The 23857-nt window shown below is 39.4% G+C and overlaps 2 protein-coding genes across 2 annotated transcripts; one reads left to right on the forward strand and one right to left on the reverse strand.

The window, feature by feature from the left end:
• The first annotated feature begins 925 nt into the window (after window positions 1-925).
• laptm4b (lysosomal protein transmembrane 4 beta) lies at window positions 926-14794 on the forward strand. The gene is made up of 7 exons (XM_042436518.1): window positions 926-1261; window positions 2915-3032; window positions 5180-5253; window positions 5351-5473; window positions 5941-6039; window positions 8042-8137; window positions 12489-14794. Exons 1-7 carry the CDS (start codon window positions 1169-1171, stop codon window positions 12561-12563), a joined length of 678 nt encoding a protein of 225 aa, XP_042292452.1. The 5' UTR covers window positions 926-1168; the 3' UTR covers window positions 12564-14794.
• A 5693-nt stretch (window positions 14795-20487) lies between these two features.
• rpl30 (ribosomal protein L30) lies at window positions 20488-23848 on the reverse strand. Its single transcript, XM_042436388.1, has 5 exons — window positions 23791-23848; window positions 23627-23675; window positions 22370-22515; window positions 21422-21552; window positions 20488-20587 (listed from the first exon to the last, which is right to left on the reverse strand). The coding sequence occupies exons 2-5, from the start codon at window positions 23645-23647 to the stop codon at window positions 20535-20537; spliced, it is 351 nt and encodes a 116-aa protein (XP_042292322.1). The 5' UTR covers window positions 23648-23675; window positions 23791-23848; the 3' UTR covers window positions 20488-20534.
• Between the last annotated feature and the right edge of the window lie 9 nt (window positions 23849-23857).

Raw genomic sequence — 23857 nt, forward strand, 5'->3', positions numbered from 1 at the left:
GGACAACTTCACAATTTTTCAAATGTGTCTGAAAACAACAGTCAGGTGCCCATATTAACACTGAAAGAAGTTTTCCTTGCTGTAATCATTCCTCCTGTTCATACTGGGTATTAAAATATCACTTTCAAATGTGTTTTCAATGTAAGCAACGGGGACCAAAATCCACAGTGTTTCCACAGTTGTTTTTGTTCAGTCTGAGTTAGTCATATCAAGTGGATATCTGCCACATTTAGCATCAAATTCTCTCTTTTTGTTTCCCTGTTAGGCTGTGGTGGAAGTATAGTAACAAAAAGAGAGACTTTGGCACTAATAACACTGTAATGTTTAAAGATACCTACTTGATTTAACTCATTTGGATGGCTGAAGCTTCATATTAGCTTCAGATAAACCTTTAAATACATTTTTGCACAGAAGGACTGTGGATTTTTCTTCCATCACTTGAAAGTGCACTATGAAGGGATCTTCTGATGATCAGTATGAACAGTAGGAATGATTACAGCAAGAAAAACCTATTTTACTGTTCATCTGGGCACCTGACTGTTGTTTTAAGACAGAATTTTAACAAAAAAAAACATGATTTCCCTTTTTGTACAAACAGGTTCTTTTTGTTTAAGAATAGAGTAATGAATGTGCCTTTGGCTTTTGATTTAATGGGAGCAGACTGGATGGTTTGTCAAACCAGTAAAACTATCGATTTTCTCCCAATAAGAAACTGCTCGTAAAAAAAAAACAGTTTAAAAGCTTGTGATCTGAAGGAAAAGCAGCATCAGATCAGATTTGAACTGGAATATTCTGCGATTATGAAGCAACGGTCAAAATCCCTCCTGTGGTCACGTGACTCCGGGATGAGCCAGATTAACGTCTCTCTCTCTCTCTCTCTCTCTCTCTCTCTCTCTCTCTCTCTCTCTCTCTCTCTCTCTCTCTCTCTCTCTCTCTCTCTCTCTCCGTTCACCGACCAACCGACCGACTCTCAGAAACAGACGAGCACCGTGTCAAACAGACGCTAGATGTGGCGGTCCTAGCACCGAGGACGCCAACGACTCCCCCAACCACCACCACCACCACCACCTTCTTCTTCTTTTCGTTTTTAAGGACATATGAGTCTTGAATAAAACATTTCCGGGCAGCATTCATGAAATAGCTCGACACTTCTCAGCAGGGATAAACAATGATTTCGCCGTGGGACCGGTGGTACTCGACGAGCTGCTGCCTCTGCTGCCATGTACGGACGGGCACCATTATCCTGGGAATATGGTACATGGTAAGTCAGGTTTTTTAAAAAAATGTCATGTCAAACACACAAATATGGCTAAATGTGTGGAACATGCGGTTAAAATGTTTTTATAAATGTCAGGTGGAGTTTTCCAGCTTTAGCTTGCTAGCTACTAACTGCTGTTTTTTTTTTGTTTGTTTTCGACTCATTTTTGGTTTGCCTTTTCTTTTTTTGAGGATGCCATCGGTTTATGGATCAATTCAACACATTTAACCAACAAGATGTGCTAATTTATCACCAGCATTTCAATTTAGGGGCTCTATTGTGGCTATTTTGATATACTATATATGTTTTTTTTATCAAATAACACATCAGATTTATTCGCCAAGTAGAAAGTATAATGAAGTCAGTGTGGTCCAGATGTCAACAGAAAAAGCAGTAAACACAATGAACACAAACATAAAAGTGTAAGAGAGGGGCAGTCATTAACATTTCTGTGTAGTGGGGGTGGACTATGTGCTTGCACATTGACATGATAAAAACTGTGTGCAAAAAAAGCAGAATATAGATAGAAGTATTAAGACTATGTGCATGCATATTGACATTATAAACAACTGTGTGTGCAAAAAAAGCAGAATATAAATAGAAGTATGAATACCAATATAGACACAGATATAAAGTAGAATGTAAGTAAACTATGTATGTGTGTTAACAGGATACATATGTACAGTTAGCAGTTAAAAAAAAATCTATAAACATCTACACAGTGCAGGGCAGACAAAGATACAGAATATACACAATATGAATTGGAATGATAAGTGGAGGTGAAGTGAAGTTGGTATGTTTACAGACTTTATATTTAATTAGCATAATTTGTGATTGCGCCTTCCTTCATGGTAAACCGTTACACTTTTTGTTGTGCTGAAATGATAATCTTGCTAACCTTTTCCATTTGATTTGTCCTACATTTGTACCAGATTCCAAGTTAAATATAGAGTTTGCGTCTGTTTTTACTGCACCTACGGGATAACCTAAAGTTTTAAACATAGTACAGTAATCCTGGTAAATCCCTGACCTTTACTAAGTGTTTGTGCCAGTCTCTGTTTGACCCTACTACTAATCAAGTATACGTCGTCAGATCGAGCCAAGGAGGCCAGAAATAAAGCGACAAATACCTCCACAAGATGTTGTACACATAGATGAAAACCCTGACAGATAAAACAGATATTTTTTTCTTATCATGCTGGTTGGACATATGCTGCACTGAACCTGTCCATTAGAGTTAAAACAACTAGTCAATTAATCAATTGTAATCAACAGAAAATTTAATTAACAACAGTTGTGATACATTTTGAAGTAATTTACCGAGGAAATATGACAAATATGTGCTGATTTCTATAATCTGAAATGTGAGTGTTTCAGTTTTTCTTAAAGGATTATCTTTAGATTTTGGGCTGTTGAATGATATTTTATAGACTAAAAGATTAATCAGCAATATAACCCATACCCTTAATTAGTAGTGTGTAAATTAATAGTTAGTCAAATCCTTTTTCTCATATCCATCACTTCCATATTACACCTAGAAATAGTCCACTTCATTATTTTGTAAACATCTTTGTACCACTGCCAAAGGATGATCTAAGAATCAACGAATGAATGACTTCACTTTGACATTTAATATTGATTTTTATTTTCCTGCAGCTCATCAATGCGGTCGTCCTACTCATCTTGTTGTCGGCTCTCAATGACCCAATTCAGTACCGCTACCACCTTACCAGCTCCGAGCTGGGAACTGACATCGATGTCATGGACGATGCAAGTGAGTGCAACTAATCCCCTCATTGTTACGTGTCAGGACTTGTTATAAATTGTATAATAGATTATGTTAAACGCCCTCAGTGAAGCAATGTGTCGTCTAAAGGACAGTTCCAGATGTCCACAGTCATTCAACAACCCATTCAGGATGTATCTATATTAATTTGCTGTGTAGGTTGTCTCTAAGTTTTGGTAATGGATAGACAACAATTTCTCTAATGTCAAATACATTTACAATAATTCATATTTTAGTGCATTTATCTCTTTCCAGAATGGATTCAACTGACATCAAAAAACACAATATTTTTGCCTCAGTGCCTCCAGTGTTAGTATTTCATGTGATCATAGGTCATTTCACACATATTTAATTTAATGTGAATTTCAAGTTAAACTGGGAACAGACAAACAAGTTTCGTGGCTCCGTAACAATATTATTTTGATGTATCTCCCAGCTCTACCAGAGAGCGCTCACTCAAACGATCAGTCCTTGTAGCCCCCATGTGTATGCGCAGCTCAAAAACCTCCTCTCCTTTTTTGCCCATCACCTCTTTTCCCAGAGTGCTGCTCTCAGCACAGACATAGCTGAGTCGGCCAGGCTACATAGAGAACAAATCAGAGTGCATGTGTATTTTCAGTGCCTCCCCTCCAGCGGCTATCATCGTCACGGTCGCCTCTGGAGCGCCACAGACGCTGTCACTGGCCACTCTGATTAAAAACGACTGCTCTAATTCTCCGTCAGATTAAAACGGCCATCTTGACTGACTCCTCCGCTCAGTTGTTACTAGTACAGAATCAGTCAAAGATTGTGCAAAAGTGGGGAAAGGAAGGAGACAAGCTGGTGTCGTGGTTTTGTAATAGTCAGGTGTCAAAAGTACCAAGGTTCATATGCATAGAAATAATGAAATTAAAGCTCAGATGTGTGGATGACATGTGTAGGATAAGGAGTTGCAGTGCATTTATGCATGTATTGTATATATAAAGTGTTAAAGCTGGAGTGCAGGACTTTTGTCTCCCCCTTCTGGCAGTGAGAGTAATTACAAAAACACAGTCGATTCGTACTTATGTCATAGACTCCGCCGTAGCCTTCTCTGTCAGTTCTGTTGTGGCTGTAAAACGGTGAATGAATTGTTTTAACGTCACACAACCTCCACGAAGTGACTCGTTTCACTGTCAGAATTTGATCAATTCGGTTTGATAACATTTGGAAAGTCTAGAGGAGCCGTACGATTAAATTCTTTTATCCCTATTCAAGTTAGCAGAGGGCTAACCTGAAGTTAGGCGACTTGCCCAGCGGAAGTCTTTAGTGCGCATGCTCTGCCCACAGAGCCCAGCCAGCGCAGGAATGTCAAACCCGACACCAGATTAAAAACTGAGAGATTTATCAGCTTTGTTTGAACTCGTTTGGCAAAGGGCTTGAATGTAACGGAAGTTCATTTATATGTAAACGATCTGCACTGCAGGTTTAACATATGTGTCTTTGTTGTGTGTGTGTGTGTGTGTGGCAATGGATTAAAGATGGCAGGGTATCATCATTTCCTGGGTCTTAACACAATATCACTACTGTCATAATCACTGTTGCAAGTGTAAGGGCACACCAACAGTTGTGATGATGAAGTTTCACTCAGTTTGTTGTGAGCTTGTTTTTAGTAAAAGTCCTGAGCCACTAACACTGCTGGTCAAACTCTAGCAGGGATACATTGATTCCTTTGTTTCACAGTCAGTACTGATTCTGAATACCAAGTTCAGTAACTGCCAATAGTGCATAGTGATCTGGGACTTTTAACAAACAGCACATGTCCTGCCTGAGCCAGACGTCAGCGGCTCCCCGTGAGCGGACTCCTGCAGTGACACTGACAAGTGTCTCATCAGTCAAGTTTTGATAGCTGTAATGTGAACGTGAGAGGGATGTTACGTTTCATCACATTTAGCACCTCTTGCATAACAATCACCCCACGTGCTGATCATGTTTTTTTTGTCCGACGCAGATTGTGTGCTAAAAATAGTGAGGTTACTTAAGGTGCTTCATCCCTATAAAGACTTTTGGATTACGTCAGTGGATTCCAAGGTTCCAGTGAAATTACATGTTTGCCTCCGTTCTTCACCGGTAAACTAGATTAACTGTTCTCACATTGTTCTGTTTTCCCTTTTCAGATATCTGCATAGCCACTGCAATATCACTACTCATGATTCTTATATGCGGCATGGCAACATACGGTGCTTACAAGGTAAATAAACAGTAGAAATGAGAAAGATATATGTATAAAAATCATCCTTAAGTTGTTTTCATCTTTTCCTCATCTGTTTTCAATCTCTCCCAAATAGCAACACGCTGCTTGGATCATTCCATTCTTCTGCTACCAAATCTTCGACTTTGCCCTTAACACACTGGTAGCCATTAGCGTGGTGGTTTACCCCAACACCGTGCAGGACTACCTCCAGCAGCTGGTGAGGACTGTTTCTTATATCTAAATGACTTTCTTCATACCCCCTATTTTGTTCTTAATGGAAAGACAAAATGTTTTAGTTGAATACAAAACCATTTCAGATCAAGGGGTAGCTCATGAAGCTTGTGATAATTGCTTAACCATAAGACAGATTCAGGGATTAGTGCTTCTCCAGAGCATCTGTTGAGTAACGCTGCTAAACAAGAGGCGTTTGGTGGAAGAAAAAAAACAGGCCACTCAGGCATGAACACTGGTCTTAGTTATGTAGATTAGGTGTCCATTTTAGACTCCTTGGATGTTAAGCACTCAAAGGTCAAGTTTTGAGTCTGATTTTAAAGAAAAAGGCCACTTACCTACTTTAACCTCACATTCCTCTCTTCACTGATTTTTTTTTTTTTTTTGCTTCACACCTTGCATTTATTTATATTCATGTGTCTCTTTCTCTTTACCTCCTCTGCCCTCCTCCAGCCGGGGACATTCCCTTACAAAGAGGACATCATGTCCACCAACAACATGTGCCTAGTTTTTGCAGTTCTTCTCTTCATTGGCTGCATCCTTTCCTTCAAGGTACGGAGTCTCTCTCAGCAAATTTTTAAAGCCTTAATTAAACTGAAAACATCCACTGAATCTAAAACATAACAGGGTGAACCGTACATGCAACACATAGTTTCAGATTCTACACAGTCAGTGAACATTGCTCACTCACAGTTGTACAGAAGTCGCCTTTTTTTTTACAGATTTATTCATCATATTGCCATGTGATTAAGCCAATTAAGTCTCACACTGTGCTCATCTCTTAGAATTATAAACCATATGGCATGTATAATGAATCCTCCAGCGTGAACGTTTCCATTATCAATGTTCTACATGAGATTATCACACAGTCAGAGAGCAGCGGGTCAGGGACAACAGGAAACCAACTACTGTCAAGCTAATTCCCCCTTAATGCATGGATGATTCTCCAGGCGCAGCTACGCTCTGGGGCTCTGGGACAAGATGGGACATGAAGTTGCAGTCATCTGTACAATCAAATCAACTTGTTTCTCCTCTAAGCTCAGATTGGAAATGTTCTCGGCAGATATCCAGAGACAGAGCTGGGGTTTTATGAACAGAAGCAGCCACTGGAAGACACACTGCGCGACTCACAGACAGGAGTTATAAATGTCATCTCTCAGACACAGAGCTTTGTTGCGCAGAATATTTTGGTAGTTAAACAGCTTATTGCTTTAAAAGTCCACGTTTATGATCTGTTAATGAAAACAAATATGTAATGTTTGTGCTGCTTCAAAACATTAATCTGAAATTTGGAAAAAATGAGCAGTCCATCCTCTTTTTCAGTGATGGGATTCACTTAAAGTGTACTGTTGTCATTTAGTGATGATAGTTGGGTCAGTCCCCTGGACCAGGGCCAGATATGAAACCTGAAGGATCGAGCTTTCAGCACAGTGGCAACACCTGCTGAAGTTCCTGCTGAAGCCAGCATCCTCCAGTTGAATGCACTTGGCATAAATGACAGAGACAGACAGGAGAAGGGAGAGCTGGAGAGAGAAGAGAGAGGGATGCAGTAGATACGGGGATGTAGATGAATACATGGTTGGATGAATAAAAAGAGACAGTATGACGGGTGGCTGTGGCTCAGGAGGTAGAGCAGGTCTTCGGCTAATCAGAAGATTGACGGTTCGATCCCCGGCTCCTACAGTCTGCATGGTTGAAATGTCCTTGGGGAAGATACTGAACCCCAAATTGCTCACGAAGGCTGCGCCATCGGTGTGTGAATGATGAGCAGGTTGGCACTTTCCATGGCAGTCTTTGCCATTAGTGTATGACAGTGTGTGTGAGAATGGATGAATGTGGCATGTAGTGTAAAGCACTTTAAGTAGTTGGAAGACTAGAAAGGTGCTATATAAATGTGTTTACCATTTATGAATGTAAATGGACAAGATGGTCAAACACCCACAAATAAAAAGGTTATTTTGAAGTCAGGGACAGAATAAATATTTGGACCTTTTCTCGAAGATAGAATGAATATGTAGAATATCTCTAATACGTTGTTATACAAGTGCAGATGTGTGCAGAGTGGTGCGCACCGGTTGAGTTGACCTCAGTTTAGAGTTTGTATCTCAGTGAGACTCAGCAGATGGTGTAGTGATTGACTAGCAGGCCGACTGGCTTGCTGGTTGGTTGGTTGCTCTTACTGTTGCCTGCTGGCAGAGGTATCGACTCAGCACGCTACTCACACACATACACAATGAACCTCCTGTTCCCCTGCCAAGTCAGACAAACCTAAACCTCAGAGCAGCCGAAGCCTTGCTGAGGCAAGAGATGCCTGATAAGTTGCCTTGGCTAAAGAACCAAAAGGGCAACACCGTACGGGAAAATGTCGACACGTAAAATCTTTATATTTTCACAGTAGAATACATCAAGTTGTGATGATGCATCTCTGCTGTCCGCATGCCTAACCTTGATGAATGGATGGCATCATAGCGAGCACCATCAGTAATAATGAAAAGTGGTGACTGTGTTGCTGAAGGTCATTGTGTGTTTCTTTGTTTTCATCTCCCGGGCACAGGCCTACCTGATTGGCTGCGTGTGGAACTGCTACAGATACGTGAGCGGCAGGGGCACCACAGAGGTCCTGGTTTATGTCACCACCAACGACACCACGGTGAGTCCCCACATCCACTATCCAGCCCCATCACCTCAAGGACACACTGACAACCCCTCCACCTCGGGATAATAATATAATTGCTTTGGCACAGCATTGATTTTTTTTTTTACTCTTTTGGCTTACAAGCTCTCGATTCATTATATAAGCTAAGCTAAGTAATTCCGATAAAGGCTTTGAAAAGTCGTTTTCATCCGCCTGCTTGGTACATTAACACAGATGCTTGGTACATTAACACAAAGATGAGATTTTATTCAGAAATACTAAAATATAGGCTATATTTACTTTTGCATGTTATTGCAGTTCAATGAGTCAATACCACTAAATGTACAAGGTAAGGATTTAGGCATTACATGTACATACGTTTGTGTTTAGAGCAGCAGTTTAGATCCTGAAATATAAACAGGAAGTTAATTCTCAAAGTAGTCAAGAACCTCATTAACCTCAACCTCAGACTCGAGCAGTTAAATGAATCCACATCACACAGGAAGACAGGAATCATTTTCTATTCAATCATTTCCCCAGTTAAAAAAGGATAATAAAATTGACTTTAAAAAAAAAAAAAAAATCATAAAAGCCACATACCAATGAGACAAAAGTATCACAGATGATTTTATTCGTTTTTATTGTCTGTTTAAAAAAGGAAAGAGAAAATATGAGCAGACATAGGCTATAACTTGGAAGTGTACTGTTTGTTTACAGTGTATATAGAACAAATTTCCAAAAAGTTTCTTCAGAAACTTTTTATGGCAGAATCATATTTTAGATAAACTTTTCATCATGTCTCGATGTGTTGTGGTCATTTCAAATAACTGTCAGATAACTTTTCCAAGGGGGTTCAGGTTAGTCTGGTCCTGCTTTAAAATCACTGTAACTTAGTAAGTAACAGGAATAATCTACCACGTCTCAGTTCCTACATACATGTATGTGTAGTATTTTAAATATTCGTGAATTAAAATTAGAAATTAGGTTGTATTTAAGGTGATTGAGAACCTGCAGCTGCACAGATTTTATGTTTATGTTAGATATGTTAATTGTTTGTTAAAGTTAGAATCCTACACATGTTAATAGCAACCCTTACATTTCATCTAAATAGTTTGTATTGTAGATTTTAGTACAATAGTGAAATTGCTCAGGGCCAAAGTTCTGTTTTTGAGCTGTTTAAATGGCCGCGTGTTGTCACCGTGCAGTTTGTCTCAGTTTCCTGACGGCCAGTGAAGTGACACCGGTGCTGTGGGTAGCAGTACAGTAGGTGCTGTAGGTCATTCTGAGGTGCGATTGGCCGGTCGGGTGTCCTCCATCCCCGCTTGTCCCCTTCAGCGTTGACTCATGGGGTTTCTGAGCGGCTTTAGCGTAGTCACTGTTTCCATTTGTCTGTTTGCTGTAATCCTCCACACTCATGCATAAGACACTAATCTGTTTCACACCCGCTGTCGTCTCAATACGTAGCCCTTCATCTGTCTGTCATTTTGTCCTTGTGGTGACGTAGCCTCCGGTTCACACTGCTGACACGTTTTTCACCTTATGAAACAGATCCCGCAGACAGGAACGGATCCATTAGTGTATCACATGGCGTTTTAGCAAATATTGGATTAGTGTGAGTCAGTTTTGTCCACTGCAGATGTGATAGATATGTTTCCTGCTTGTTTTCCTCAATCAAATGTTGAGAGAAACACTGTCATGAATACACTTGGTTTAGAAATACCTCCTTTATATATCTATATTTTTATATATTACATGTTCAAGTTTAATTGCTTATAGAAATTTGCAAAAATTAACTTACAAATGAAGTTGCAGGATAAAGCAGAAAACAGAAAGAAAGTCATTGAAAATAGTATATAAGAGGAAAAAGAAATGGAGACACAATGAATTACATTATGCCTTAACATAAACATTTGGTTTCACTTAATTTCATAGGCCTAAGAAACTATATGCAGTAAGTTGTGACCATTTGTTTTTGTGTAAACTGAGTTTAAAGGTAATTTCATTTCCTACACTTCCTCTCTGCTTGTCTGTTCTCCTGTGGAAATATCCTCACTAAGCCGATATGCAGTCAAGCATTTCCTTACTATAACCAACACAATATTCAGCAAATATCAATGTCTACAGTCTTCAGGGATCACTCTCACTATTGCTGTCTTTGGATTGATTTTGCTAAGGAAACCTTTAGTTATGAAAAGAAAGACTTCAGGCCACAAGTTCATGACTAAAAAAAAAATGTAAATAGTTTGCAGATTGTTCTCTACACTTTGTCCACTGTGCTCCCATTCGCTCCATTTTAGTGCCAGTTTAAATATATCTTAAAGCTGATTTGTGAAGCATTTGCAGCTTGAAATTCTGCAGTTATTGTGTATTATTAAACCCTCCTTTCTGTGACAATTAAAATTGGCATAAGCTCTGGTGAAATTGTTGTTTCAACTCAATACATATTCATCGTGTTACCTGGTTAACAAACACAACATGAAACAAAAGAAGTTTAAGAGCATATCATAGGAAATGTCTTGGGTGGAATCATTTACACACAGCTTGTAAGAATAATTATCTGTTATTGAACAAATAGTACAAATGAATAAAATACCGACTGTGAGTCATTAATCAAATGGAAACAAAGTGAGTGTGTGTGTTTATGGATAAAAGGATACCAGAAAATCAGATATTTATTCAAACGAATTAGGAAACAAAATGAAGCAAACAGCTGAGGCAACTAGGTCAAAATGAAAGCCACAGCACAAGCTTTGTGAATTTTAATTAGAAATGTATCAGGGGACGGCTATTATTTAAATGCAACAAATATTTATAGCGCATTGGTTTATAACAGCTCTGATATTGGTATGAATAGTGACCACATGGTTTTAACACTGCATTCTCTCTCACACACACACACACACACACACACACACACACACCGCTCTGAATGAATCGAGTGCTCCATCTATTTTTACTATTAGAGAGCCAGCAGTGTGTCTAAATGGCTTTTTAAAGCCTCGAACATCAAGTACCCAGCTGCTTATCTGTGTGCTTTTATATAAATGCCATTAAAATGCACAGGGGTCGGGTCTCTCTCTCTCTCTCTCTCTCTTTTTTTTTTTTCCCTCCTCCCTCTCTCCTCTCTATATATCTCTGTCCGCCCTCCTCTCTTCTTCTGGACATGTTACATAATTGTCTGCTTGTCCGCTTCATTTCAAATCCCCGCTGTGATGTGTTCGCCGGGCCTCCCTGGCCGCTTCACAATTCCATCCCCTCGGAGCATATTCTCTCTATCTCGCTCTCTCTCTCTCTCTCTCTCTCTTTCTCCCCCCCTGAATTAGCAGCAGAGCTGGTTTTATAACACCATTTACAGAGAAAGACCTCTGATAGAGAGAAGCCTGTGTGTAGATGTTATCCTCGCAGCTAGTCATGCTTTATGTAGGGATGGAGTAAAAGGGCACAAAAGATGGAGAGGAAACCTGCAGCAGTGGCTAAGACTGACTGAAATCACTGAATCTATTTTCTTAAGAGTGCATCATATTTACTGTCCGCCACGTTATTCTAAAAAAAAAAATCTTTAAAAAAATCGAAATTTCTGCCTTTATTTAGAGTAAAATGGAGAGAAAAAGAAAGAAAATCTGTGTGAAAAGTTGAAAAGAACAGCTCAAAGGTCCCCCTGTTAGCTTTTTGGAGCTTTCAATCACATCTCACAGGCTTCTTCAGTTAATGGAGCAGACTTAAGTGTCATCATCAGAGTGGAGTGACCGCTTTTTATCACGTAACTGAGGTTCAACACTTGATGACATCTGAGCCAGCTCATTTTGCCGAAGGAGACCATGAGATGTAGTAGAAAGCACCAAAAAGCAAGTAAGTGGACCTTGTCTTAGATAACATTATTATGTTGCACAAAATTTCTCATAAAATATCTTGGGATGCACTGATCTGTGCTCTCTTTTTCTTAAATCTGTGTCTTTAGGGCAATTTTTATGTAAAGTAACATGAGGTCAGGGATTTGCTTTAGCACCTAAAACTGAGTGAATGATCCACCTCGACCAAGAACGTATGTATGAATGTAGCTAATAGCGGAAAAAACACATTTTATAATGACAGTGAATAAGAAACTGTACTTAATGCAGAGCCGTCATGTCTAGAAGCACAAAAAATCAAATGGGTATGTTTTGACAAGATACCAATAACTCCAATCCGGTCCAAGCAACCGACATATTTAGGTGAATGTTTCTAACTCACATGTGCACGATTTACAGTTTAAAACTGTCAAACTGAAACCACGTGACTCCTTAAAGGCCGTTCAGCAGAATAGATGAAGACATGTTAGCTCTATGAGTTGAGACTGAGCAACACTTTTTTTTCTGCTACGTTTCAGGTTCTGCTGCCACCGTACGAGGAGGCCATCGCCATCCCACCGAAGGAGCCCCCGCCTCAGTATATGGAGGCATGAGAAACGTCTTCTATGGATCCCAAACACCCCGCCACCTGCCTCCCCAACACTTCCCACAATGGCCGGAACACGTTGAAAAACAAGACACAACAACGTGTTAGAGGCTGGTTTCAGCCCGGATTTGTGACTCTACCCAACATTTAGATTAGATTAGGGAGACCCGGAGCCAGTATTTCTATCAATCTTGCCCAACCGCCGCCCCTCGTTGTTGTGACGTATCATCCTCCCCTCTCCTCTCCTCTGTCCTCCTCCAAGGACATTATCGCAGCAACTTCCAACTTCTCCCCCCTCCTCACCGCCGCCACCACCACCACCTCCAACCCTCCCCTCTTGGCAGCTGCTGTCCCCCCCCTGGCAGCGTCTAAACTCTTGCACGCTGAACACTCTGTCCCAACTTAATTTGCACTTTTCTTTGAGTGAATCGTGCAGCGGTCTGGCCACCAACTGTTAACACCCCCTCCCCGCACCCCCTCAATACTGTGAATCTCCCTCGTGGTCTTTGTCTAGAAACAAACTACCTGAAGAGAGATAGAGACAGAGAGAGTGAGAAGGAAAAAAGCGACATACACGATCAGTTATGCAAGAGCACTTTTTTTTTCAGAAGTTGAAAAATTCCTTCTTTGAATGTAACGTCGGGGTATTTTTGTATGACTTTTTTGTATAACAGTTTAAAAAAAAAAAACTGAGAAAAAAGAAGCGATTAGGAAAAAGGGTGACCTGTTGTGATAAAATATCATCTGTTGTATTGATGTAGCTTGTCCTGCAGGAAATCATGCTGAAAAGGGTTCCTTGACCAATAACAAGTACGTCTTCCTTTTGTATCTGCTTAACACACCGTCTGTAAACCTATAACCCATCAACTGCCAGTGAAAACCGTGGTTCACCCTCCGATTTTTAATCCAGTTTGCCTTCCTGTTCCAAGATCTCAAAAAGTTAAGAACGACTGGCATTCGTTTGTAATCATCCAGTGAAGCACTTAATCACAAACCTAATTGTTTTACACATTTGCACTCTACAGATTCCAGACGTACATCGAGGCAATACACGAAATCTAAAAAAAAATGTGTGAACGTTAGTGTGTGTGAAAATGTTTCGGTTGAGACGTCTGTCTTGTGTTCCCAAACGAGTTGCAGCTGCAATAGCATCGACTGTGTCTTTATGATTATTATTTTTTTCTTTTTTCTACAAGGATCATGGTGGTATATTGTGATCTTTTTAGTTGAGCTAACTTAGCTGGACTGAGGGCATTTTCCTATAAAGACGGCGTGACATGCTGCTGTACGTGCAGACACTGTGTGTGTGTGTATGTGTGTGTGTGTGTGCTTGCCCGACCTTATGACATAACTCCTTTATATGTAGTAACGTTTCTTTTGCACATACAGTGATATCATGTCGAGATATTTCCTGTGCTGGTGACCTTTTTTTTTTTTTTTTTCTCAGATTAACGATTGGATGGGATCTAAAGCATTGATTTAGTTTAGCATAGTAGCACAAAATCAATATACAGTATATGAAGCTAGTTAACCAGATGCTTGTTTTGCCTGTTTAGGCAATCAGTCGAGCATTATGAGAATTAATAACGGAATAAATAATATTAGATATGCTTAATCCCATCGTTTCCAACTATTCCCAAGTAGTATCTGCTACCAACAGTAAAAAAAGAAACGTTCAGACTATGCAACAGTGCATCCAACGACTCTTTAGACCTGGATAATACCATGAAGTAGTACTCCATTTGATACTAATACTGTAGTTGATAATGTAGCCATTTGTCGGCCCCCTTTCATTGTTGTCCTTGTGTGAATTATGTACGCTTTTGCTTTTGCAAATCCAACAAAATCCGAAAAATGAAAATTGCACTTTAAAGTCAGTGTGAGCTCGCTGAGGACTGACATGTTTGTGTTTTGTTCATCTGTAACACGGTAAAGTCATCAGCCGCTCTTGTCCGGATGACACGAGCTTAAAAAAAAACAAAAACACACAATACAGAAGTGAGTGTCTCGACGTCAGTGTTTGTGCGATGAGACAGAAAAGCTGCAGAGCTGTTTGAGATGCTCGTATAGTCGAAGGAGGAAATGTCTTGTATCTGAACCCGTGATCTGGCTGATGACCCATTTTATTCGAATCACTCAAGACTGTTTTTCATCGCTTTCCATTCACACACATCCTGTTGTTGGATCTGCATGAGCTCATGTCTTCAATTCTGAATAAAAAAAACCCAACAAAATCAACTGACGTCTGCTATATTTATTCACTGAGTCACTGGTTTGTTTGTTTTGCACTCAAGCTTTTTCATTGTCTTCTCAAAAAATTGTAAAAAGGAAATATATATTATGGCAATATAAGCTCAAAGATAACATTTTATGAATAGAGAAATATAAGCACAAAAAGAACAGACAACAACATTAATTCACTTTCCTCTATCTATATTACATAAAACAATTTGAGGTACATATGTTAATGTTTCATAATGAAAATATTTCTCCATCTTCATGTAAATGCAATTTCTAGTTGTATTTTGCTTCATGGTTTTGGTCGTATCTCTTATTTCATAATGTACACAGAAGTTTATAAGTTTTAAAGAGACCATTTAACATTTTAAGTAAATATGTTTCATTCTCACACTGACAGCATAGACTCTTTTCACAGCAGACATTTCTACTGTATTCGAGTATCCCAGTAAACCATGATACCATGTGACAGTGAGCCAGCATGTACAATGCGAGGACCCTGAAACCGAAGCAGCTAGATGGACTTCAGCCATCATTTATTTCATTATTTACTGAAATGAAATCTCGACATATCTTGCATGAAAAAGACTCAATTGGAGGCACAGACCAAAGAAAAACTGGGGTTTAGTGTGAGTGTAAATGTGCCAAAATGCTGCACCTGAACTGTGTTTTACAGTCTTTCTCACATGGAGGTATGTTTTTTTTTTTTTTTTTAGAGCTGGCTGAATCCAACGTCATGCTCATCCTATTCAAATTACAGTGCACTGTGTCTTGTGATAGCAGAGTTGGCATCTTGGGGAAACATCAGTCAACAATAATTAAATGCTTAACAGGCGGAAACTGAGCACAGTGGCCGACTGAGGGCTGACTGGATTGATTCAGTGCCAGCTCGGTATATAACCAAAAGTCCTTACAAATTCTGCTCTTTCTCCGCACATAAAACCAGCAACAGCTTTAAACTTTGTTATTAGACCTTGTTATTAAACCACTTTTTGATTATATTACCATACAGACTAATAAAAGTCAAGAGTATGACTGTTCAGAAAACGGGAGTCAGCCTGATGTGGATGCATCCTGCTGCCCTCAGAGGTTCAAGCATCCTCCCCCTCAACCAGTGGGGACGAACAAGCTGCCAGATCAGCAAGGATTTAGCTGCCTGCCTCAAAATGGAGGCTGGCATTACCTTTGGTCTGACAGTAGGCTACTAGACAGACACACTCACCTACTTTCTCCCACTGGGACAGGCCAGAAGGGGAGAAAAAAAAAAACACAAGTGGGTCACATTCTGTCTCTTTTCTTGTTGAAATGCTTGTTGGATGCGGAAAGAGGGTTGTACAATAACATCAGCTGCAAAAAGGAGAGATATGAAAGAGGACATGTAGTTTTCAGTTTTGTGACCTAGATAGAATTCACTATTCTCCTTTGATATTTTACTTCACAAACATTTTACCCCCGAAGCCCTTTAAAAAATAACTCACTGTATACTAATACCTAAAACTAAAAAAATAAAGATTAGAGAGACTTTAACATCCCCTTAGAGCAGTGGTTCTCCATCCATAAGTAACACAATGACACACACACAATGGATTTCATACACTGTCTGTAATAAAAAAACATCTAAAAGCAAAAATCTTACCAGATGGGGATCTGTGGTCTAATTTGCGTCAGTTTGGGGGTGAAAAGGTTTGAGAACCACTGATTTAGAGCCATAAATTCATTCATTCTATCGTGTATTAAACTGAATTAACACTCCAAATACACCTTTTAATCGTATTTAAATGTCTTTTTACATGGCCTTGTGTTGCTTTTATATTCTGTCTTGATACCTTTTATACTCTAAAGTACTTTGAATTGCCTTGTTGTTGAAATGTGCTATACAAATAAACTTGCCTTGAAACTGCTTGGTTTACTGCCTGTGATGTGTGGAGTTGTATTTCAGAAACCTTTGAAGTCTTAAGCAAAATAATTTATTGATATTAATTGATTAAGGAGACATTTGGATACAGTTTTAGAGCACAGAGTTGAAATTGTGAGATGCTACCAGACGTCTGAAGAGATGTGAGCAACGACTATTTTAAGTCCAGATAAGAATTTGTTTAGCCGTCTTGACTCGAGTCATAACATTATTTACTTCAGCGGAGCTTCCCATGAGAACGACCATGAAGAGATGTCGGTCTGATTGGTGTCTATATGGAAAATTCCTTCACACTGCCCGGAGTTCAATTTCACTTTCTGTCTGTTACGACGTCCCCCAGAGACACCGAGAGAAGTGTGTGATCAATAATGTCCTGTGTGATAATATACAATGAAGCTCACAACACAAACTGAGGTGTAACTGATGCACACAGACTGTTCAGTTTGTGCATTCAGGGTGAAAAATATTTTAAATGTACTTTGGCATCCAACATGATAAAACTATTCGTTGTGTTTAGGATTTTTTGACTGAATTGTATTAAAAGTACTTTGTCCTACATGATTGGAAATATATATACATACAGCTGAAGTCTTTGGGGTCTGTTTTTGTTGCATGTTGTTCTTTTTATGGCATTTAAAATGTATAAATGGTTGTATGTAAGGTTGTATTTGTAAATGTGTATGTGTGAGTATGAATGTATGTGTAGTTTTATATTTTTATGATATATATTTCTATTTTTATTAATGTAAATTCTGCTTTTATTCAGTTAACTACGAGCATGAATAACCTACAAATAAACTCAAACTCCAGTCAGAAAAAAAAGACCGAACTGTAGCCCAAAAATGTGACGGGATGACAGACATTCAACAGATATTCGTTCTTTTCGGTGCAAATTGTTCACACTTGTAGTTCAAATCTTGCTCTGCAGCCTCTCTTTCGATATTGTCCTCATTTGATTCGGGGCATCTGCCGCACGTGAGCAGATCATCTGGGATGATTTCACTCAATTTAATTGGGAATCCAGAAAACGGCTTAGGGATGCAATGACTGGAAAAACTGGGCCAAACCCCTCGCTGGATAATGGACGGTTTATGTCTGCCTCTGGGTGGATGCATCAGCCCCTGCAGGGCAACAAACCTACGCCAAAGAATGACATCTGATCTCCACATCATAGGATTAATTTTTTTTTTTTTATCATATTTTTTTTGCCAGTTCATGATTTTTACCTTCCAGTGAATGAAGACGACATCTGCCTGCTGTTGGTATTCAGCTCCTCCCTTGTAAAATCTCATGTGTTTTGAAAAAGAATAGGCAGTTTTGATGTCATAAATGTGTTTGAATGATGTATACAACATTGTTTTCCTACAAATATTACAGCAGGCATTTCTCTTAAAGTATTTAGAAATAGGAGATAAACCAAATAAATGTAATCTGACAGGTTGGAGTCAGACATTACTGGTTCATGTACTGATCATATACAGTAAATCACATATATTACATTACATTTATATTAAAATTGTGCAATATAAACATGTACAAAATGTTACAAATAAATTCACATAGGTTAGACAGGATAAAAATGTGTGTATCTAAATGCATAAACATAACCCGATGTATGCACATGAAGTAATTTATAACACCATACAATAAGCACTTTTTATGATTTTATTCTATTTTTTTCACCTACTTGCCTGCATATAACAGCTATATCTTTAAGTCTACTTATTATTGATAGCCTGCTGTACTTGTTTTAGCAAAGTCCTCATGTGTCCAAACATGTTTAGCCAATAAAACTGACAACTGAGGTCACAAGAAAACGTAATAGTTGTTATGTGGCTCGGAGGTTATTGTCTTTCTTTCAGAGACTTAGATGACCACATTTCATCCATGTTGGCTTTAAATGTTGAGTGTGATACAGTCAAGAGCCCCAGATGGCCCCAGAGTAAGTGGACCTTGAGTGGACATTACCTCATATTCAGTTGTTTTTATGGAGCATAAACAGTGTTTATCAGTGTTTATATATCTTGCATACTAGTTTGCTTCTTTTTAGTGTCACTGATGGAGCTGCTACTGCTCAGGCAGCCATAAAGGACTCAGCCAGCGCAGACTGGACGTCCATCAGCAGCTGCAAATGAAAGGCTTAATCTACTTTATCTCCACCTACACTACCAAGCTGCCCTTCAGCAAGGCAGTCAGCCTCCACCAGCAGCAGCAACAGAGCAGGTTTGTAGCTACACTGTGATCTCAGAGCTACATGAGAACACACCGCTGCCTCAAGGGTAAATTAATCTTTCCATTTATCCACCTCTGAAGTTATATATGTAACCACGATCACTTGGGTTGGCAGGTCCTCCGTCATGCTTTCCAATCCACACGTAGGCCCTCAAGCCAGCAGACCAGCATGTTCTTCTGTTGCGCAAGTGCTGCTGTAGTGGTTGTAACATTCTTGTAATTGATGCAGCTCCAAATGCAACCTGAGAGTTTGAAGTGGAAATTCTTCACCTTTGTTACAAATGGAGACATGTTGCTTCCTAGTGGATTAATCGGTAAAGATCTAAAAGAAACATTGTGTTATTTCACGAGTAAATGTGTACAGATGGGTGTCAGTACTCTTCCAAAAACATCTTTAAGTAGTTTTAACACGATTCCTTTTTAAACTGAGTCCAACTACCATCTGGAGAAGCCAAATTTGACTCTTAAATGTTGAAGTATGGAGCCGTTTCCAGCTTGGTTAATGAAGTAAAAGTTGATATAAATTCAGAAAGTCATACGGTAGTACTGTGCATAGAACATTTTGCTGTTTGATTACTTATTGATGCACATATTAAAAATTTGGAAGCAGGAAATTAAATTTATGCTTCTTAAAATCAAATGAAAAGACTATTAGGGATTAAAGCAAGAAAAGATTTGTGAGCATGAGAAGTTGTTCCAGGAGGAAATATGTACAACGTATTGTATTAAGTATTAAATTAATTTAAAACTGCTCTGTGCTTCAAATCAGGCATGATGCCTGAGAACTTTAATCTCTATTTAAAGTGAATTATACACTTTAATTATACAAACTCAACCATAGTATGTGTAAAATACGAGTGTCACATGGATCATCAGCATGTTGTGTTGCTTCCTCTGTGAACAAAACTTTTCATTGAGACTTTTCTCAGGCATGTGGCTGAAAATAAATTAACCCGCCAACCACTTCATTCTTGGCTTCTCCTACAAGTCGCAGAACATCAACAATATGTGTGACAGCGGCAGCCATCGCCCCCGTAAAGCCTTTAATGCCTCTGAAAGCAGCACGTCCGTACTCTATTACAGTCACCAGGCTGCAGCTAATGCAGCAGACGGTCATTTGTGAGGTTTATGTAAGTGAGAAAAAAAAAAAAAAAATTCTCAAAGACCAGCAGTTGCGTAATTTTGACATCAACAGGCTGATAAGCGGTCAGTTGAGTGGATCATGATGGTTTACACAGAAACTGATAACCCTGTTATGCTTTGTTACACAAGTCTCTGAAGTAAGCCTGTTTACAATTTGACCTACAGAATTGTTTCTGTGGCGTAACTCTGTTGACGGTGTGATACTATAAACAGCTCAGTGGAGACGAGAGGAAATCCTTCAACACAGAAGGAGGTGGAAAGTATTACTGAAGTGTGAGTGTTGGTCACCTCATCTGAGAAAAACCAAAAGAGGACAGTGCTGCTCTCTTGTGGACACTTGCAGGACTAACACCATGTCATGACAGGCAGGTTGATTTAAAAGAAAGGAAAAGCCAGCAGCATGTATTGTTAACACCGACTTTATTTATAACAACGGGGTGGGGGACAGCTCTACTGAGGTGGCTGCTGCTGATCTGGCATGCTCCTGATGATGTCAGAATCGCCTGAAGAGAAAAGATAAACAAAGAGTCAGTGGATCAAAATAAAAAGAAACTTCCAAACACTCAGTACCAAGACATCAAAGTCATATCCTCAAGCACAGGACAGATAAATCTTTAAATACCCCCCACAAACATGTAAATGTCACCAACGGAGCATTCGTGAACTGATCAGACAGGACTGAGTACCCTGACAAGCTTTCATCTAGTGAACCACTAGTCTTAAGTTCAGCCGGTCCAACAGGCACAAGAAACTGAACAAAAGTGGCAGGAAGTAACAAAATATACACCAACAGTTTGAACAAAGCTCAATCTAAGTACAGTTCCCCCATCTAGTCTTAAATGTGAACATTAAGACCAATTCAGAGACGTTTTGAGTCATTTGTTGGCTGAATTTAACCCTGATGACTTGATTTTGTGTGCATTTGTGTTATTTATGATGTTTTGACATGAGGTTGAGCTCCAGTAGAGACACTGATGCATGGATATTAGCTCAGGTTACATCACATCCAGCTAAAAACATTTGAAGCAACAGCACATGTAACAAATACTACATTACTAGTCTATGCAAACAGGTTCCACCGTGCAGTAGTGCACTGGCATTTTTAAGGTATCCAGAGCAATAAAAAGACAATCAACCATCTGAAAACACACAAAGATGTTGTATTCCATCATGGACTCTCCCTCCAGGCTAATGTCCACCATCAGAAACCTCCAATTAGTCCATTAAATATTCTTGTCTGAGCCAAAGAACAAGCTCGGTGTCTGTAGCATTAAAAAGGAAAAGCTTGGAGATCAACTTTACATTAGAAGGAGTCCAACACCAAGGCGGATACTCACCAGGGTCAATGATCGCCAGTGTGCACACCCTGTAGTATTTACCGCAGGCTGTGCCAAGCTCAATGTTGTTTCCACTGTAGTGGTGGACACCAGTCTTGGCCAGCATGGCGTAGTACTCGATCTCAGATTTCCTGGACAGGGAAGACAGAAAAAAATGTGAGTGAAGGTAGCAGGTAGTCGCACAAACATGATTAAGTTGACAAAGGACACAGGAAGAGGCAGAAAAATGCCTCAAAAAAGGTGTTGACTAGTCGTGCTACACTTGAAGCTCTAAGCACCTTGTTTTAAAACGGTTAAATTAGTTAAGAGGACTTTATTATCTAAAATAATCAGTTTAAACAGTGTGACATGTTTGCCAAGAAATAAAATAAAACATGAAATAATTTAATGTTATATTGATGATTTACTCTCACTCAGAATCCTGATCTGTTATTTGCACAAAGTGAATTCCAGCTGACTACACAACACTATCAAAAATTTAATTTTTAAGTGGTATTTGAGATTTGGTCACTATGGCAACATGGATAAACCAGAGCCAAGTTGTGCCACATCAGCTTTGATTAGTTTTTCATGAGTTGATCAATGTCAAATGTCTGGTTCACCTTCCTGTTTAATTAAACAAGGGGCTTTACAAGAATGTATTTGAAATAAAGCATAATTAGTAACCTGCAACGTTGAAAAATATCTACTTGATTTGACTTATTCAGACGGCTGAAGCTTCATATTAGCCAGTTTTAACAAGAGGGATGATTACAGCAACAAAAACCTACACAGCCTCTTGAATGTTCAGCCTTATTATCTTCAATACAGCCCTGATAGTGCAGACCAGCCATCAACAAATGACATTAATGACCCTGTATTGCTTGACCACTAACACTAAATACTGATATAAAATAAATAAATAAATAAAATAACTGCAGCTTCATGCATCAAACCCCACCACTATACCTGAGAGCAGGGCAGTTGTTGGCCAGGATGACCAGCTTGGCTTTTCCCTGACGGATCATCTTCTGGGACTGCTTGTAGCCCAGGACGTATTTCCCACTCTTCATCACCAGCTGGAGTCGGGAGTTGATGGACTCCATAGACTTTTTCTAAATACACACAGATAGAGTCAAGTCAGTGGCAGCAAAGAAACTACACTGCTGATAATAACTTACATCTTTTGCCCCGACAATGTAAGTTACACTCAATATCTACCATTAACATTTTGAAAGTGGGCATAAGGAGCTTAGCACATCAAATCTGTTTTTAACGTACGTTGTTAGAAGTTTCAGGATTAAGGGTAATGTTAAGGGAAGCATATATGATATATAGATGCTGATTCTCAATTTTTGCACCACTTACACTTATGAAGGAGTGTTTAGACATCGTAGCAAAAAGCCTTAATACTGTTTAAACCCACTTTCAGATGTGTGAAACCTTTATTTAGCTTATGAAAACTGAAAAAAGGGCGATTTCACTGCTTTTTGACCAGGTCCAGATCAAAACCCACTAAACTAAGACTTATTGAATCTGGACTATATTAACAAGGAGACTACAGAGACTCATTAAGATCAACTTACAGATTCGTAAAACCTTTAATTAGCTTATGAAAACAGAAAAAAGTGCAATTTCACTGCTTTGCCCCCTTCCTGCCCAAATTAGACCAGATCCAGATCAAAAACCACTGTACTTAAACTTGTAAAATCTTAATAATAACCTTGTCCAGATTTGCTTTACAATCAATTAGATTACAAGTCTAAGTGTATTGGTTTTTGATCTGGATCTGCTCTAATGTGGTCTGGGTGGAGGAGGGAAAAAAACAGTGGAATCGCCATTTTTTTCAGTTTTCGTAAGCAAAATAGATGGTTTCACACATTTAAAAGAGGATTTAAACAGCGTTTAGGCTTTTTGCTACGATGTCTAACACTGTTCATGAGTGTAAATGGTGCAAAAACGAAGAACCAGCTGCTAAATATCATCATTTGCTTCCTCTGACTTTTCCCTTTAACCGGCAACTAGAAGCGGACTTCAGCGTCGTTTGACACATTAACAGACATCGGCCGTGTCTAACTACAATAACTGCAGCTACATTTAATATTAATCGCAAACAGAATAAGAAATATAAGGAGAGATGAAGAGGGCCTGGCAGACATGAGTCTCCACGTGAAGCCTGGCCCCCTTAGCAGCGCGTGCATCGCGGCCCGAGCCGACCGCACTCACCGTTTTCTTTGCGGCCACCATTTTTGCGGTTTAGTCCGGACCGGCCAACCTGCAAGCGACAGGAGGGAAGCAGAAGACTGTCGTTAACCTCTGGATACAAACAAAACCCTCAAATACACAAATCCCGATGATTTTAAATACAAAAAACTCGGAGCTGATCTTACTGTGAGTTTACTCCAATATGGCCACGGAGAGAAAGGAAGTACCAGCGTGCATTGCGCGGCTATCTGC

This window comes from Thunnus maccoyii, chromosome 15 (genome assembly GCF_910596095.1).
Source record: "Thunnus maccoyii chromosome 15, fThuMac1.1, whole genome shotgun sequence".
NCBI classification, from domain to species: Eukaryota; Metazoa; Chordata; class Actinopteri; order Scombriformes; family Scombridae; genus Thunnus; species Thunnus maccoyii.

Bases quoted from the DNA above. Each gene is read 5' to 3' on its own strand.
- laptm4b (XM_042436518.1), top strand. From the start codon at position 1,169: ATGATTTCGCCGTGGGACCGGTGGTACTCGACGAGCTGCTGCCTCTGC. The intron at 1,262-2,914 runs GTAAGTCAGGTT...ATTTTCCTGCAG, and splicing joins TCCTGGGAATATGGTACATG to CTCATCAATGCGGTCGTCCT. The intron at 3,033-5,179 runs GTGAGTGCAACT...TTCCCTTTTCAG, and splicing joins CGATGTCATGGACGATGCAA to ATATCTGCATAGCCACTGCA.
- rpl30 (XM_042436388.1), bottom strand. From the start codon at position 23,647: ATGGTGGCCGCAAAGAAAACG. The intron at 22,516-23,626 runs GTGAGTGCGGTC...GTGTGTATTTAG, and splicing joins TGGTGGCCGCAAAGAAAACG to AAAAAGTCTATGGAGTCCAT. The intron at 20,588-21,421 runs GTGAGTATCCGC...TTTTCTCTTCAG, and splicing joins ACTGGCGATCATTGACCCTG to GCGATTCTGACATCATCAGG.